An 18,567-nucleotide genomic window follows, 5' to 3' on the forward strand; every position below is an offset into this window, starting at 1 on the left:
AGCTGGGTCAGGATTCAAACCCAGGGTGGAAATCAGTGTTGACCATTACACACTGGCCGTTTTTGGGTGGTTGATTATAACGAACATGCTTATGTCATGTGGATACCTTCCTTTGGCTTCAAGGTGTTTGCAAATAGAGCACCTTGTTCATTTTTTTGACGCAATTTTCACGACCACTTTATTCTTTAAGATGGTAAAAGGGAAATGATCATAATATCAGGTAGCGACGGCGAAGAGGTGATTGTACTTTGCCTTTGAGTTGTCAAATCCCGTTCGATTCCTGACCGAAAAGCCGAAAGACCCTAAAAATCGCACTTCACCTTCCGCGGTGTTCCCCCGCGCCGTCGCCTCCACCAGACACTCTGCGCTCGAAAAGCGCACGCACAACGCAGGTCCGTCTCGAAGGTTGGTTGCACTCTGTGGGTCGACGATGCACGCGTCCTTCTCGAAGGCCAGCTCGTGATCCCAATCATTCCAGCGCTGGAGCTGCAACCGACGCCTCTCGATTGCCTGTGCGCGTCGCTTGCCGGGTGGAAGTCTCAGGAGCAAAGGAATCTCTGCCAATAGCTCTCCGTGCTCCGCCATTGATGTTGTTCACCCGCAAGTGAGAAATATCTGCTTCGAAAAAAAGGCAAAAAAAACAAAGTACAAAATGGACAACACCCACCGCATGAGAGCCGCACCGGTGGATATTGAGGAATGAAAGAAATGACAATTAGGACTCGAGACTCCGTTACTCCACCTGCTGTACCTGCCTCTCATACCTCCCTACCTCGCCCTCGCTCTCCTCCTCCCATTTCCCGGAATGGAAAGGTAACTCTGGGTTAAGGTACAAAGTAACTGCAAACTAATCTGGGAGCAATGCGACTCTGCACGGCAGGGGTTTTCGGCAAAACAATGAGCTTGGGTTTCAAATAAATTGTAAAGGTATTTGTGTTGGGACATTCAAAAAGTTATCGGAACGAGCTGCAACAATCTAAAACCCACCAACGATTTTATATCTCAACGGATGGATATATATATATATATATATATATATATATATATATATATATATATATATATATATATATATATATATATATATATATATATATATATATATATATATATATATAACTATACACAATTATTTCATTTTGATGGACTGTATTATTGACAAAGTGTTGATGCTGCCGAAAAAGTTTTGGCAAATGTTATACTAGATGGTTTGTTGTTGTCTTCCCAGAGTTGTTTGTCCGTGCTCTATCTTTTTACATGCTGAGCATCGAGAAAGGAAGCAGCAAGTACTATTATTAAAGCCTTTCATATGACTCGGTCGGGGTTTGAACAACCGACCTCGTAGACTCAACGTGGACGCTCGAACCATTATGCCACCAAGTCTGGACCTTACATGTACATATACATTATATATATATATATATATATATATATATATATATATATATATATATGTACTGATATACATACATATACATTATCATCTACATACACATAAATATGTACAGACACATATACTAAAACACATATTAACATACAAATATATACATATACATGTACTGATATACATATACATATATACATATACATGCACTGATATACATATACATTAACATCTCCATACACATAAATATGTACAGACACATATACTAAAACACATATTAACATACAAATATATACATATACATGTACTGATATACATATACATATATACATATACATGCACTGATATACATATACATTAACATCTACATAAATATGTACAGACACATATACTAAAACACATATTAACAAACAAATATATACATATACATGTACTGATATACATGTACTGATATACATATACATATATACATATACATGTACTGATATACATATACATATATACATATACATGCACTGATATACATATACATTAACATCTCCATAAATATGTACAGACACATATACTAAAACACATATTAACATACAAATATATATATATATATATATATATATATATATATATATATATATATATATATATATATATATATATATATATATATATATATATATATATATATATATATATATATAGAGAGAGATACATGTACTGATATACATATACACATATACATATACATGTATTGATATACATACATATATACATATACATGTAATGATATACATACATATACATTATCATCTCCATACACATAAATATGTACAGACACATATACTTATACACATATATTAACATACAAATATATACATATACATGCACTCATATACATATACATTAACATCTCCATACACATAAATATGTAGACACATATACTTGTACACATATATTAACATACAAATATATACATATACATGCACTCATATACATATACATGCACTGATAAACATATACATTATCATCTCCATACACATAAATATGTACAGACACATATACTTATACACATATATTAACATACAAATATATACATATACATGTACTGATATACATATACATATACACATCAACATGCACAGATATACATATACATTAACATCTCCATACACATAAATATGTAGACACATATACTTGTACACATATATTAACATTCAAATATATACATATACATGTACTGATATACATATACATATATACATATACATGTATTGATATACATATACATTAACATCTCCATACACATAAATATGTACAGACACATATACTTGTACACATATATTAACATACAAATATATACATATACATGCACTCATATACATATACATGCACTGATAAACATATACATTATCATCTCCATACACATAAATATGTACAGACACATATACTTATACACATATATTAACATACAAATATATACATATACATGTACTGATATACATATACATATACACATCAACATGCACAGATATACATATACATTAACATCTCCATACACATAAATATGTACAGACACATATACTTGTACACATATATTAACATACAAATATATACATATACATGCACTCATATACATATACATGCACTGATAAACATATACATTATCATCTCCATACACATAAATATGTACAGACACATATACTTATACACATATATTAACATACAAATATATACATATACATGTACTGATATACATATACATATACACATCAACATGCACAGATATACATATACATTAACATCTCCATACACATAAATATGTAGACACATATACTTGTACACATATATTAACATACAAATATATACATATACATGCACTCATATACATATACATGCACTGATAAACATATACATTATCATCTCCATACACATAAATATGTACAGACACATATACTTATACACATATATTAACATACAAATATATACATATACATGTACTGATATACATATACATATACACATCAACATGCACAGATATACATATACATTAACATCTCCATACACATAAATATGTAGACACATATACTTGTACACATATATTAACATTCAAATATATACATATACATGTACTGATATACATATACATATATACATATACATGTATTGATATACATATACATTAACATCTCCATACACATAAATATGTACAGACACATATACTTGTACACATATATTAACATACAAATATATACATATACATGCACTCATATACATATACATGCACTGATAAACATATACATTATCATCTCCATACACATAAATATGTACAGACACATATACTTATACACATATATTAACATACAAATATATACATATACATGCACTCATATACATATACATGCACTGATAAACATATACATTAACATCTCCATACACATAAATATGTACAGACACATATACTTGTACACATATATTAACATACAAATATATACATATCCATTAACATATACATGTACTGATATACATACATAAACATTATCATATGCATTAACACATACATATCCAAAATAAAGACCAATTACTGCACCGTAGCCCAAAGAAGGAAACCAGACATAACAACAAACGCGCGCACACACACACACACACACACACACACACACACACACACACACACACACACACACACACACACACACACACACACACACACACACACGTACTTCGAAAAGCTATTTGATTTCTGCATCAATATTTACATTAACATATACACGGACTGACATACATATACATGAACATGTTCATATATGCATCCCCTCCCTAAAGACTGCGTTCCCTGGTGGATGCCACAATACCTGATGTGACCTGTAGAGTCATCCCAATTTAACTGTTCCAAATTTCCGTGAGCCCTGTCTCTCTGGTGCAGGTTAGTGACATGTATCAAGTAAACCTTCACACACGCACACACATAAACCCAACATCAATCATTTATTCCAACCCCGCAAGACCATGGCTTAAAAATTATTACACACATGGGGTGATCCTCAACCAGGCGGCAGGGAGGTACCATATAACAAGGATGGTTGGGGTACTTCTGATTGTGGTGCCTGCAGTCCAAAAACAAGTCCACTGACTTATGACTTCTTTGCCCACCCCCCCCCCCCCAGCCAAACAGCTCTTCGGCTGCAAGTCCCACCGTGGAGGGTCTCCACACCATTCGGCCTCATCCAGGTCGCAAGGGGTCTCTTTACAACTGGTCGCCAAATCAAACCTCTCCTCCAACGTGTCCCCATTTCCAGACACCACCGGCTGCCAGGGATAAATTGGCTCGGGGGGGGGGGCACAGTCACCACTCCTCCAGAGCTTGATCCATTCCTGCGGACTCACATTTCTTCCCCACCCACACAAACCAACATATCATTTCATCCCCTGTTGCCATTCAATTCTCAAACAATGCAACGCAAAATGGTGATCTTGTTCCTAAACTGCCATGGTGTGCTTCCATGTTCTTCATCAAAAGACTTCTGCGACTCATTGGGACTGACACAATCTGTCAACTTCCTGACCAGGATCTCAACCAATGGTACTCCATCTCTTTTGGATCTAATTTTGACAACTTTCCCAAAAAACATCTACTGTTCTTCCTCCGCTCCAATCGGTTCATCTGACTACGTCCTTGTCAAAGTAAACATCTCTCTGGCTGTTATCAGAGAACCACCTCAGTGCCGTCGAGTCTGGCATTTCACTCAGGCTGACTTGCAGGGTCTTCAAGCAGCCATCAAACTTCTAGACTGATCTCCCATCTCTACTTTCTCCAATATCAACTCGTCCTGGGAATTCTTTCAAAGAAACTTGCTCTCTCTTGTGCACAGATTTATCCCATCTCAAGGTCTTCTGCCATCTGCTTGGAAATCTGCTAACATCACTGCCCTGCATAAAAAATGTGCAAAAACAGATCCCTGCAACTACAGACCAATCAGCCTTCTCCCAATCATCAGCAAGGTTATGGAATCCATCATCGCTTCAGACATGAAATCCTTCCTCTTCTCCAATGGCTTGATTTCCGATCATCAATTTGGATTTAGACCAGGTCACTCTACCTTGTACTTGCTGCTCCTGCTTTCCCAACAAAGGATAGAGGTCCTCAATGTCAGACATGAGATCAGTGCCATCTCCCTAGACATATCGGGTGCTTTCGATACAGTCTGGCACCCCACCCTGCTGACCAAAGTCTCTTCCAATGGTATCGAAGGCAATCTCCACTCATGGCTTGCAGACATATTCTCCTGTCTGTCAAAGTGTGGCCCTAAATGGAGTTCTCTCATCCCCTCTTCCTGTCCAGGCTGGAGTTCCTCAAGGCAGCGTTCTGGACCCTGTTATTTTTCTGGTTTTCATCAATGATCTCTCCGACTCTCTGGAAAATTCTCTTTATCTCTTTTCTGAAGACTCCACCCTCTGCCGTACCATCTGTCATCCTTCAGATCGGCAAGCAGCAGCTTCTTCACTCTCTGCAGATCTGGATAAAATCACAAGCTGGTCCAACACGTGGAACATGTCTTTCAATCCTGACAAATCTCACACTTTTACTATGTCTCTCCAAAAGGACCGTCTGGACCCCCCTTCTCCCCATCTACTTTCCCAACAATCCTCTTGAAGAAGTCCTTTCATTCAAGCTTCTAAGTCGCACTATCTCCTATGATCCTTCCTGGGAAAGCCACATTTCCAAGCACGCCTCCAAAGCCAGTCACCGAATTGGCATCCTCCGTCGTACAAAGTCCTTCCTTGGCACACCTGAGCTCCTGTCCACACACAAAGCTTTCGTCCGCAGGCTGATGGAGTACTGCTCTCCCCTCTGGGCTGGTGCTCCTGCCTCTCACCTTTGTTGGCTTCACACTGTAGAAACCAAGACATTTAGGATCATTGGTATCTCCCGCGATGAGGCTGAGTCTTTGGGTCTCTCACTCTCTCAGCCCAAGCAAGTCAGTTGTTTTTCTGTCTTCTGCCATCTCCTCTCCGGCCTCACCCCCCCTGCTCTGTCTGAGGTATGTCCCCCCCCCCCCATATTTCCGCAGGGTGCTCAAGGTCCGCCAACAACCCCCTTCTGGTAAAACTACCAAAATAAAGAATCACTGCTCACCTTCACTCAATCATTCCTCTTTTTCCCCACCTTTGGAACAAACTCCCACACTCTCTTCAATCCTATTCTTCTCTCCAGGTCTTCCAAACAGCTGTTCACCACCACCTCTTATCTTCCCCCATCCAAAACCACGATCTTTTCCACCCCCGTTAATCCACCCCAAACCCACCTCCTTCAAATTCCCTGCTTTCCTTCCTGAAAGTCCCTGTAATGTCCATCTTGCATACCCCATTTTCCCCACCCCATCCCTCTCCCTTCCACAGATCTCCTCATGTCTCTGTCCCCCACTGTTTTTTCCTTCCCTCTCCCACCCCTCTTGTCTCCAGTCCCCCGTTTTTGTACATTCTGTGTGTTAGCTCTCATAAGAGCCTCGGCATTGTTTAATATATATATATATATATATATTTTTTTTTAATCATCCACTACCAGGGCGTAGTTTGCCAGTTGTCATTCCTGGAGGCAGGTTTCTTGCCTGCTTGGACGTGCAGCTCAGTTGTTGTTTTAAAGACATGATCCCTTTTTTATCGTCGGTCACAAAATGCAAAAAACATAGGAAAAGTTTACAGGAGGTAATCACATACTGGGAGAAATTATCCTTAAACCCTACCTAATTAACACAGCACCACCCCCTGTGTGGTGACACGTAAATTAAGTGGGGAAACTGTGAGCTTAAATGTGACATCAAGATGTCTCCGACACGTCCACGGACCAAGCTACTCTGTACACGCCTCTCTTTCTTATTAAATTCCTCCATCTACCCCACAAACGAACACAGCCCCCTCCCCGAGAACCATAGCTACTGCAAGGTTCAACGCTGGTGTTACCATTCCAGCCTTACAAGGATAAAAGGAAATCAGATACAGTTGGAGGCCATTCACCCCATCATGCCTGCAGGAACACCATACTAATTTATCAGCACAAGATCCAAAGAAGAAAATGAAATATTTTTTTTAATCTATCTATTTTAAGTTTTTGTAGTTTTTGTAATTTTTTTTCTTCTTCCTCTCATGGGAGGAGGCATGGGTCTTGGTTAAAAACACACAACATCAACCACACTGCCCCCTTGATGAGACTTACCACTTACCGACTCGCACCAAATTAGCCGATGAAGTAAATTAAGAGGGGCTGTGGGAAGCAAGCCGTAGCTAACTTGCCTATTCTTCTGAACATTATACACCCCTTAAACACAACAATTTAAACACTTGCAAACTCTTGGTTCCTTGCTCCTAACTTCTGCGGCAAGTAGAAAATGTCAGAACGCACACACAAAAATCCACAGCAACAGAGAAATCCCTATCCAAAACTATTTAACGTTTATACAACCCCCTTCTAAAGACTGCGTTCCCTGGTGGATGCCACAATACCCAACGTTACCTGTGGAGCCATTCCAATTGACCTATTCCAAATTTATGTGAGCTCTATCTCTCTGGTGGAGGTTCGTGACATGGATCAAGTGAACCTTCCTTCACACACTCACACATAGACCCAATATCAATCATTCATTCCAAACCTGCAAGGCCATGGCTTAACTGTCATTAGACCACGTGTGATCCTCAACTATGCAGCGGGGAGGTACCGTACAAAAAACGATGATGGGGGCACTTCCAGTTGTGGTGCCCACAGTTCCAAAAACAAGTCGCCCGACTTACGACTTTTCTGCCCCCCCCCCCACCCTTCAACTATTCGGTCCCTGACAGCCAAAAAGCTCTTTTGCTGTACATCCTGACAGAGAGGGTCTCCACACCATCCAGCCTGTCTAGGCCTCACCCGGGTCGCCAGAGGTCTCCTTCCCAGTGGTTACCCAATCACCCCCCCTCCACTGGGTCGCTATTTCCAGACACCACCGGCTGCCAGGGATAAATTACCTTGGGGGGGGGGGCGCAGTCACCGCTCCTCCAGAGCTTGATCCATTCCTGCAGACCCACATATCTTCCCCACCCACATAATCCAACATCTCATTTCCTCCCCTGTTGCCATTCAATTCTCAAACATTGCAATGCGAGATGGTGATGGTGTTCCTACTTTTCCATGGCCTGCTTTCATGTTATAATTCACATTCATCCTCCAAACACAATCCAATTCTTCACACATAACAGACATCAACACTACAAGACAATTCTTGTTTCCAAACCGATCCCTTTACTGACCATTGAATCACTCTTGCCCGCTCTCATCCTAATTACCCATGTCCAAATTTCTAAGCAAAACTGAACCCTTGGGACAGTACGCATCAAGGTACCTTACCCTAAGTGCAAGCCATCGCAGGTTGGTCGGGTCCAAGAGTGTCATCCAACCTATCAAGTTTTCTTCGCGCCCTTCTAATCCACCCCTGTGGATTCGTTCCTTTCAAACTCTCTGGATTCCACCCCCCCCCCCCTTTTTCTTCTAAATTTGCCTGTTATTGAAAAATCGTGGAGACCAACGTGGCTTATGTTTGGGTGCAATTGTAGACTTCAAGCACACCCTCGATGAGATGTCAGAGAATCAAATCAGCCACAGGAGCTGTGTCTACAAAGTTTCTTGCGAGAGGCAGCAGGATTGATGCTTGCATCCCCCTCCAGGATCTGTAGACCCAAATTTCTCTCATCCACTCCCAGAAACCTGCACCTTCCTCCAGGATCTGGTCGACCTAATGTTCTCTCATCCTGTCCTGATCGATGCCTGTATCCTCCTCCAGGATCTGGCAGATCCAGAGTTCTCACACCTATTCCCAGAAGCCTACATCCTCCTTCAGGATCTGGTAGACCCATTGTTCTTTCATCCACTCCCAATTGATGCCTGTATCCTTCTCCAGGAAAAACTGTGGCCACAGCTACAATTGAGACAGACATTCTCACAGCCCAGTAGACCCAGTTAAAACTGTATCTCTTGGGTGCGCCAGGATGATGATGATGAAGCAAAGCCATGATTGGCTGAATTACAACCACTATGAAGGCAATAATTCCCTGGTATGCATAGATGCCAGCAACCGTACTCTACCATCCATGATAGATAAAAGCCAGACAAACAGCCACTATGGTTAATGCAAACGCCATCACCTGACCTTGGGCTGTTACGCTCGTCTGCTCGGCTACCTGCGATGAGAGTTGGAGTGAGTCGAGATGTATTTTGGCCTCATGCAACTCTCTGCTCCAGCTTCTCTGCTCGAATTCCCTGCTCCTCAACCTGCTGTCGTACTTGGCTGTACGCCTGCTTAGAGGCCTGCTCCTGTTCTTTCTGTTGGCATTTATCCTGGCTCTAGCTTTCTTCCCACCAACGTCTACTCACCAATTTCTAGGCTTCACTCTTGAAGGACTGCCGTTCAATACGCAATGTCCTGTTCTCCTGGCGTAAGCTCGCTATCAGCAGATCTTTTTCATCGGGTCCTTCTTGTATCAGCTGAGTTCTGGAATCAGCAAAAGCTGTGGTTCTGGTTCCGGTTTAAGTTCTGGCTCTTCCTCGCCTGGAATCACCACTACTGGACTCACATGCTCAGCCAACGCAGACACTCACGTGTCCGGCCCCTGCTCCCCATCGCACCACAGTTGCACCTCCATGGGAAGGGAGACGAGGAGACTCATATCTGGTATGACCTGGGTGAGAGGTGTCAAACGACACTGTTTAGACTGTGTCATGGAGACAGCGCATGATGGATCCAAAAATGTAAAACCCTTTTTCAAAAGTGCTGAGCTCACTATCCATATCAACAAACAGCTCCACTGTCAACCGAAAAACGGCGTCAACGCCACTTTCCTCTGCAGCGCCAAGCTCCACGTCCGCCACCGCCATGCCAAGTGGAAAAACTGGCCACCCAATGTGGAAGTGAACTTTCCCCACAATCAACACGATGTAGGTGGCCACAAGACAACCACAATCTCATTACCTGACACCAATTGTTGATCAGGGTTCAAATCCCACTACCTGACACCAGTTGTTGGGTGTGGGGAGTTTGAAAAATCGCACTCTAATGCCACCAGTTGTCATGTCCAGAGGGTTTGCGTCTACCTGGATGGATAACCAAACAATTTCCCTTGGAGGCTTACAGCCGAGATTCTCAGGAGATTATGGTGCGCGCAGGACGGAAGGGCGGCGAATACGGAGGAACACGGGTTTATACTCGAACCCACAACTTAGACAACACCAGCAACTTAAAGAAATACGGGGTTTAATGAAAATAAATCAAATATTCACAATTGTAATGAATCAAAGTGCAGTAATAAAAAAGCGAACGCGAGGTAAACTAAATTTAATTTTGAGGTGCCTCCACACAGACTTTAATACAGACAAGGGGACAGAATAATTAAAGAAGAACCCCTCCTTTATCCCTGCACTTAGTTGTGTGCCCAGGGATGAGTTTCTGGAGCTTGATTTTCGACAAACTGCTTCGTCACTGTGCGGGAAAATGCACCCAAAATGGCGCCCAGCAGTAGTCTGGGCGGGAAAACGTACAGGAGGCAATTTGGGCGGCGATACTCAACACCAGGGCTCAGAAAATGCCGTGCAACTTATTTCGTCGATCGCACTTGCCGACGTCCCTGCTCTGCAAAATAGCGGCGTCTCTTTCCCCGATGGCACAATCGGAGGCTTTGAGGCTGGTCTCACACGACCCAGCTAACAGTCGATGGCCGGCGTCTTGCTCCACCATGTGAGCCAACTTCCCTCAGCACGAACACAAGCATCACGCAGTCTTCTTCACCGTGTCGAGGGGAAGCCAGCCGTAATGCCCTTCTCTTTCAACCACCGATCCTGCCTCTCTCACTTTTGTCCCGCTCCGAACCTCTTGTCCCGACTGCGATCCGAACCTATCTCCCCTCCACTCTGACGTCACACACATCACTCATCCACGACAAGGGCGTGGTTTGCCAGCTGTCATTCCTGGAGGCAGACTTTTTGCCTTCTTGGACGTGCAGCTCAGTTGTTGGTTGATGGACGTGATCCCTTTTTTATCGTCGGTCTTGAAATGCAAAACATTGGAAAAAGTCACGGGGGCAATCATATGCGATCTGAATCATATACATTAACTGGGACAAATTATCCTTCAACCCTACCTAATTAATACAACACCACCACCTCATGTGGTGACATGTAACACTGAAGCTCACAGTTTCCCTCCATAATTTACATTGAGATGTCTTCTACACGTCCACGGACCAAGCTACTCCATACAATCCTATCTTTCCTATGAAATTCCTCCATCTACCCCCAAATCCATAATGATAGATACATCAACAGGAACATGTATTGATATACATTAATATATTCATTAACATGTACATGTACTGATAGATATTAATTTATACATTAACACATACATGCACTGATATAAATATACATTATCATATACTGATATAAATGTACTGATATACACATACATGTCCTGATATACACATACATGTACTGATAAACATTAATATATACATTAACATGCACTGATATACATATACATTAAGATATACATGTACTGATATACATATACATTAAGATATATATTAACATGCACTGATATACATATACATTAAAATATACATGTACTGATATACATATACATTAATATATACATTAACATGCACTGATATACATATACATTCAGATATACATGTACTGATATACACATACATGTCCTGATATACAAATACATGTCCTGATATACATTAATATATACATTAACATGTACTGATATACATAAAGATATACATGTACTGATATACATTAATATATACATTAACATGTACTGATATACATAAAGATATACATGTACTGATATACATTAATATATACATTAACATGTACTGATATACATAAAGATATACATGTACTGATATACATTAATATTGTTGCGGATTCGCGCCCGCCGGCGTGCGGACGGCCACGTAACTCGAATCGCGGCACGTCGCCCACCGGAAGGACAATCCAGTCGTGACCCTCTCGGACTAACGCCGGGAACCAGTCACGGGTGGACCTTTCGGTCTCACCACGATCGTGCCAATCGGCCCCCGCGTGGGATAGGGTTGCTCGCCAAATTCGACCTACCTAAGTACCCACACGGAGGGTAGACCGGGCGATCGCACCTCGCCGCAGGTCGACTTCGGACACGGGCTACTTTAAGCGACCCGTTCCGTACTATCGGGATAACCGAGCGGTGTTATTCGTCGGCCTCGACGGTTCGATTAATTATCGGGCGTTTTAGCCCACGACCAACCCTTTACGTGAAGCAAGATGGAGATTCAATGAAAGAAAAGACGAAGCGAAGCGGGAAAACAGTTCAACATGAAGCACATTTATTTCGCGATGAACGGAAAGCACACATATACAATTCCACCAAAAGCACATGTAAAAGAAGAAGACAATGCAATATTACACAAAAAGCAAATGCAACAATGCAGATCTATCTGACTACCGAGCACACGGCAACACTTATACAATTTTACTTCACAGACGGCGCCGACAACACATGTACCCAAAACAAAAGAAAAAGAACCACCCTCAAGGATGAGGCGGGCCTGGGGCCGAGACCGGGTCGGGCCTACCTGTCTGATGATGAGACGCGAAGTGGCGGTGGTACCTCAACTCCGCGGGCCTCGCGGACAGTGTCTGGTAGGGGGTGGGAAAGGGGCCCCCTTTGTCGCACTATCTCAGCGCGGGGGGAAACAGGAGGGGGTTGCTGATGCTCGGGGGAAGGAGGACATCACCCTGTCTCGGGTCCCGCGGCGAGCGTCTCCTCCTCGACCTCGGTCGCGTTGCTGGCCTCTCCCTCTACAGCTCCCGGCACCGACGCGAGCACCCCCTCGTCCGCCTTCGCCGCCGCCACCTCTCCACAGCTCCGTCTACTCGCCCTCTCCGTCTCCTCTCTTGGCTCGTCCCAACTCTTCACTCTTGACTTCTCCCACTTCTTTCCAGCTCCACCGACGACTCTCTTGAACTCCGCACAACTGCCTTTACTGACGAACGCAGCCGTTTATATAAGCCCCGTGGCTTCGCTCTTTCACCCTTGACCCTTTGCATCCGACCCTTCACCTCTAACTGGCTCCCCATTGGACCGAGAAAAGTGTGCGTGAATGCTTTTTGATCCATGAATTTGCATATCGCGACCTCACTCCAACGCCCTGGAGGCGCCCACGCTTTCCGATTGGATGGAACAAAAGTGGGCGTGAGTCGTTTTTGATCCGTTTTCTGTGGAAATTCCGTGATGTTTTTGAATACGCTGCTCGGTGCGCGCCCTGCACGAGTCCAGTATCGGTGCCCACGAGTGGCGCGAGATGGTGTGGATGCGATGGTGGCGAGTTGTGACGGTAAAGGTCGTGGCGGTTGTGGTGAAGCGGCGTTGTGGTTGGTGGTTGTTGTTGTGAAGCGGCATTGTGGTTGGTGGTTGTTGTTGTGAAGCGGCGTTGTGGTTGGTGGTTGTTGTTGTGAAGCGGTGTTGTGGTTGGTGGTTGTTGTTGTGAAGCGGCGTTGTGGTTGGTGGTTGTTGTGTGATGGCTGTTGAGACGTGGTTGGTGGTGGTAATAATGGCGGCTGGTCCAAAATAAAGATAGTAAAAGAAAAACGGCTATCCTGAAGAGTCGCAGCCCGAGTGAATGACATTTATTCCCTCTAGACAACGGGTTTGGGCCTAACTACACATATACTTACCGAGATATCTCACCTAAGGGACCTGAATGGTGGTTTGTGAATTTCGTCAACCACAACAATATATACATTAACATGTACTGATATACATAAAGAATACATGTACTGATATACATTAATACATACATTAACATGTACTGACATACATAAAGATATACATGTACTGATATACATATACATTAATATATACATTAACATGCACTGATATACATATACATTAAGATTATACATGTACTGATATCCACATACATTAATATATACATGTACATGTACACACACACACACACACACACACACACACACACACACACACACACACACACACACACACACACACACACACCTAGTTGGATTATCAAGTCCAAACCTCGTTACCCAAATGTTCTGACCTGGAGAGGAATGGCATTTCGGAATGTGATACGTTTTATAACCGTATTTGCACCTTGTGTATTTCTTTACCTTAGAAAGTTATTTATCCAAAAGATTGAGTTACCGGAGAACTCTATTTCTGTAATCTTATACCGCTCATGGTATTTTACAATCCTCAAGCTATTAACGGGTTTGTGACTTTGTGTTGTATTCTCACCAAAACTCTTGATGTGAACGTTTTTTCAGTCACTCTGTGTATCCCGGTCAACTCTGGAGTCCTTCAAAATCGGTTCATGGAATCAAAATGAAGCCTGGAGAAATAAAACATCGTGTTTGCTTTTTATGATTTTTTTTTTTCAAACAGTGATCGAAAGCACATGGGCTGGCAAGATATCCTGGAGATATACACATTACACTCACCTCTGAATGTCTACCCTGGGTTCGAATCTCGACCTGACCATAAACTACCACCCTAGTGTTTCACAAGCAAGGTGTTACTTTCACGCATCATAACGACTCTCAGGGTAGACGTTAAACATGTCGTCCGGTCTGCCAGCATACGTTGGTAAACGTTAAATATCCCACGGTGTCCTTCATGTAGAGTAGGTGAGCGCTATAGTTGTGAAGCAGGGTAATATAGGTAGAAAAGATTATGGGAAGGAAAGGAGGATCATATGACATTGTGGTGCACCATCTGCTTGAAGCTTTGGGAATAGAGCCAGCGATTCAACCACCTCCAGAAGGGAGTTCCAGAAATGAGAGAAAAGAAATGAAGAGAAATGAGAGTGTGCGTGCATGGATGATGACAGTTTAACCAGGAGGGGTGTTACTGGAAGACATCCTGGAGGAGTTGTGCATGGTTGGAGGGTTGGAAAGCAGAGGGAGCTGCACCGGAGAGGCATTAAGAAATGGAGAAGCCACCAACCTCTCTGCGATGTGAGAGCAGCAGGTCTTGTGCATGCTCCAGCCTCATCGCGGGATATGCCAATCAGGTCGAGAGCTTTAGATTCCACGGAATCCAGAAAAGACATGGAATGCTGGGAGTCCAGGCCAAAGGTCTGAGCATTACTCCATTGAGCTGAAGACAATTTCCTGGGAGGCTGAGAGTAATTCAAATTTTTTGAAACAAAGACTTGGAATGATGTAGGATGGAATGCTCATTGGAATACAGAGTGGTGGTGTATTCATGGCATTAGACGTCGCACTTGTACAAATCGTTTGTAGTTAACTGATCACCTCCACGGTGAGCCTGTGCAGCCATGCAAATTTACCACACTTGATAAATGCAATGATTAAAAATGATGTGGTCAAAGGACAAAATATATGGAGAATTAAAAACAAGAGATAGGGTTAAGAATGGGGGTTAGGGGGAGGTGAAGGGGCTGGACAAGATGGATACAGGAGCAAACTCTCAGGAAGGAACAAGAACGACAGCACTGTGGTCACGACTTGCGACAAAATTGGGTAATGGGCCGATTGGGAAACACTCATTTAATGCACTCTTGAAAGGTTAACTCGACACCTCTGATCCATGTCACCCTCCGCCCTGGTTATATCAGAACGAGCTGATTTGTCACATGGTCACAAAATGTTTAACCCCAATATTGGGCTGTTCAAAAATTCCGAAATGCTATTTTTAAGGAGGCGCTTCCTGTGTATGCTGACGGGCTTGATTATACCTCACGAATAATTTTTATTTGACATATGATTCGACTTTTCAGGGCCCCTCCTCATGAGTAGCACTCGACCCAAACAAAGCCAATAGAAATCTGACGCAACAAAACCGGGCAGTGTATAATCAGCAGAGGCCATCTTATTTTGTTCGGGTGCCATGGTGGGTGGAGTCAAGTGACAAATGTGGGTGGGGTCCAGCAGCTGTTTGACCAATGGGTGCGCATTTCAAAAATTGACCCGAAACAAGAACCAGAACAACAACCATGAGGAGCTCTTGCAGACAATATTTGGGGGGAGGGGAGGGGAGGGGAAGTGTTGGTTTAACGGGGGGGGGGGAGGGGGGGTTGAAAAGACAATGGTTTAAGAAGAGGGATGATCTGAGATGGTGATGAAGAAATGTCATGTCGACCTGGAGGGAAGAATGAGATTGAAGAGAATGTTGAAGTTGGTTCCACAGGAATGAAAAGAGAGGAAAAAATGAGTGGAGTTGAGGAGTGATTCTGGATTTTAGAAAGTTCACCAGTCAGGGGTTGATAGCAGAATGCGTGCGTCATGCAGAAACCTTTTTTTTGGGGGGGGGAGGTGCAAGGCACAGAAAGAACAGATGGTGCAAGACTAGAAAGGAGGTGGTCGAAGACAAAGACACCAACTTGTCTGTGATGCCAAAGTAATAGGCCCATAGACTCAGCTTCGTCACGCAAGATTCCAATGATATTGAAGGCCTCGATTTTTAAGGCATTAAGCTGAGCAAGGTGTGATGTAGCGGGGCCAGCCCAGAGGTGCGAACAGGACTCCATCAAGCTGAGGATGAAGGTCTTGTTGGTGGGTGGAAGTTCAAGTGTGTCAAGGAAGGACTTTGTATGATAGAGGATGCCCAGTCGGTGGCTGGCTTTGGAGGCCAACTTTGAAATGTGGTTTGCCCAAGAAATACTGCAGCCAATAGTGAGACCCAGGAGTTTGAATGACTGAACTTCTTTAAGTGGATTGTATAAAAAGTAGATAGGAGGGTTTGCCAGATGGTTCTTTCAGAGAGAGATAGTGAGTGTGTAAGATTCGTCTGGATTGAAAGATAAATTCTAAGAGTTTGATCATATTTTTTTTTTCCAAATTCTGAAAAGAGGGAAAAGGCAGCCTGCTTGTCTGAAGGATGAGGGATGTCATAGCAGAGGGTGGAGTCATCAGCAAATAGTAAAAGAGGATTTTCTAGAGTCAGAGAGATCGTTGATGAAGATTAGGAATAGAACTGGGACCAAAACACTGCCTTGGGGCACTCCAGCCTTGACAGGGAGAAGAGATGAAAGGATTCCATTGAGAGCCACACATTGGCTATGAGAGTAAAGGAAGTCAACAACCAAAGAGTGGAGTTGGTTTGGATGCCAGAGATACACGACACGGTCAAAAGTATGCAGACACCCCTTCTAATGAGTGGATTCAGCTATTTCCGCCACACCCATTGCTGATAGGTGTATAAAATCAAGCACACAGCCATGCAATCTCCATAGACAAACATTGGTAGAAGAATGGCCCATACTGAAGAGCTCAGTGACTTTCAACGTGGCACCGTCATGGGATGCCACCTTCCCAACAAGTCAATTCGTCAAATTTTTGCCCTGCTTGAGCTTCCCCGTAGAGCTGTCAACTGCAAGTGCTGTGACTGTGAAGTGGAAACGTCTGGGAGCAACAGCCGCGAAGCCGCGAAGTGGAAGGCCACATAAGCTCACAGAACGGGACCGCTGAGGGCTGAAACGCATTGCGCATAAATATCGTCTGTCGTCGGTTGCAACACTCATTACCGAGTTCCAAACTAACTCTGGAAGCAGCGTCAGCACAAGCACTGTTCGTCGAGAGCTTCATGAAATGGGTTTCCATGGCCGAGCAGCTGCAAGCAAGCCTAAGATCAACATGTGCAATGCTAAGCGTTGGCTGGAGTGATGTAAAGCTCACCGCTATTGGACTCTGGAGCAGTGGAAACGTGTTTTCTGGAGTGATGAATCACGTTTCACCATCTGGCAGTCCTATGGACGGATCTGGGTTTGGTGGATGCCAGAACGCTATCTGCCCGAATGCATAGCGCCAACTGTAAAGTTTGGTTCAGGAGGAATAATGGTCTGGGGATGTTTTTCATGGTTCGGGCTCGGCCCCTTAGTTCCAGTGAAGGGAAAACTTAAAGCTACAGCGTACAATGAAATTCTAGACAATTCTGTGCTTCCAACTTTGTGGCAACAGTTTGGGGGAAGGCCCTTTCCTGTTTCAGCATGACAATGCCCCCGTGCACAAAGCGAGGTCCATACAGAAATGGTTTGTCGATATCGAGGTGGAAGAACTTGACTGGCCTGCACAGAGCCCTGACATCAACCCCATTGAACACCTTTTGGATGCATTGGAACGCCTACTGCAAGCCAGAACT

At 43.2% G+C, this 18,567-nt stretch overlaps 1 protein-coding gene across 3 annotated transcripts in view; it reads right to left on the reverse strand.

Moving 5' to 3' along the window:
- LOC147023439 (protein phosphatase 1 regulatory subunit 16A-like) overlaps nucleotides 1–14,873 on the reverse strand; it is a 61,233-nt gene extending 46,360 nt beyond the window's left edge. Inside the window, exons 1-2 of one of the 3 annotated variants that reach the window (XM_085888858.1) lie at nucleotides 14,704–14,873; nucleotides 321–615 (exon numbers count right to left, since the gene is read on the reverse strand). In XM_085888858.1, the coding sequence (XP_085744984.1) occupies nucleotides 321–585 (265 nt within the window). In that variant the 5' untranslated portion in view covers nucleotides 586–615; nucleotides 14,704–14,873. Of the gene's footprint in view, nucleotides 1–320; nucleotides 728–14,703 lie in introns of those variants that run through there. The other 2 variants (XM_085888857.1, XM_085888859.1) reach the window with 2 other exon arrangements.
- Between the last annotated feature and the right edge of the window lie 3,694 nt (nucleotides 14,874–18,567).

This window comes from Eptatretus burgeri, chromosome 7 (assembly GCF_056783735.1).
Source record: "Eptatretus burgeri isolate ZD-2024b chromosome 7, Ebu_testis_v1, whole genome shotgun sequence".
In the NCBI taxonomy this organism is placed as follows: Eukaryota; Metazoa; Chordata; class Myxini; order Myxiniformes; family Myxinidae; genus Eptatretus; species Eptatretus burgeri.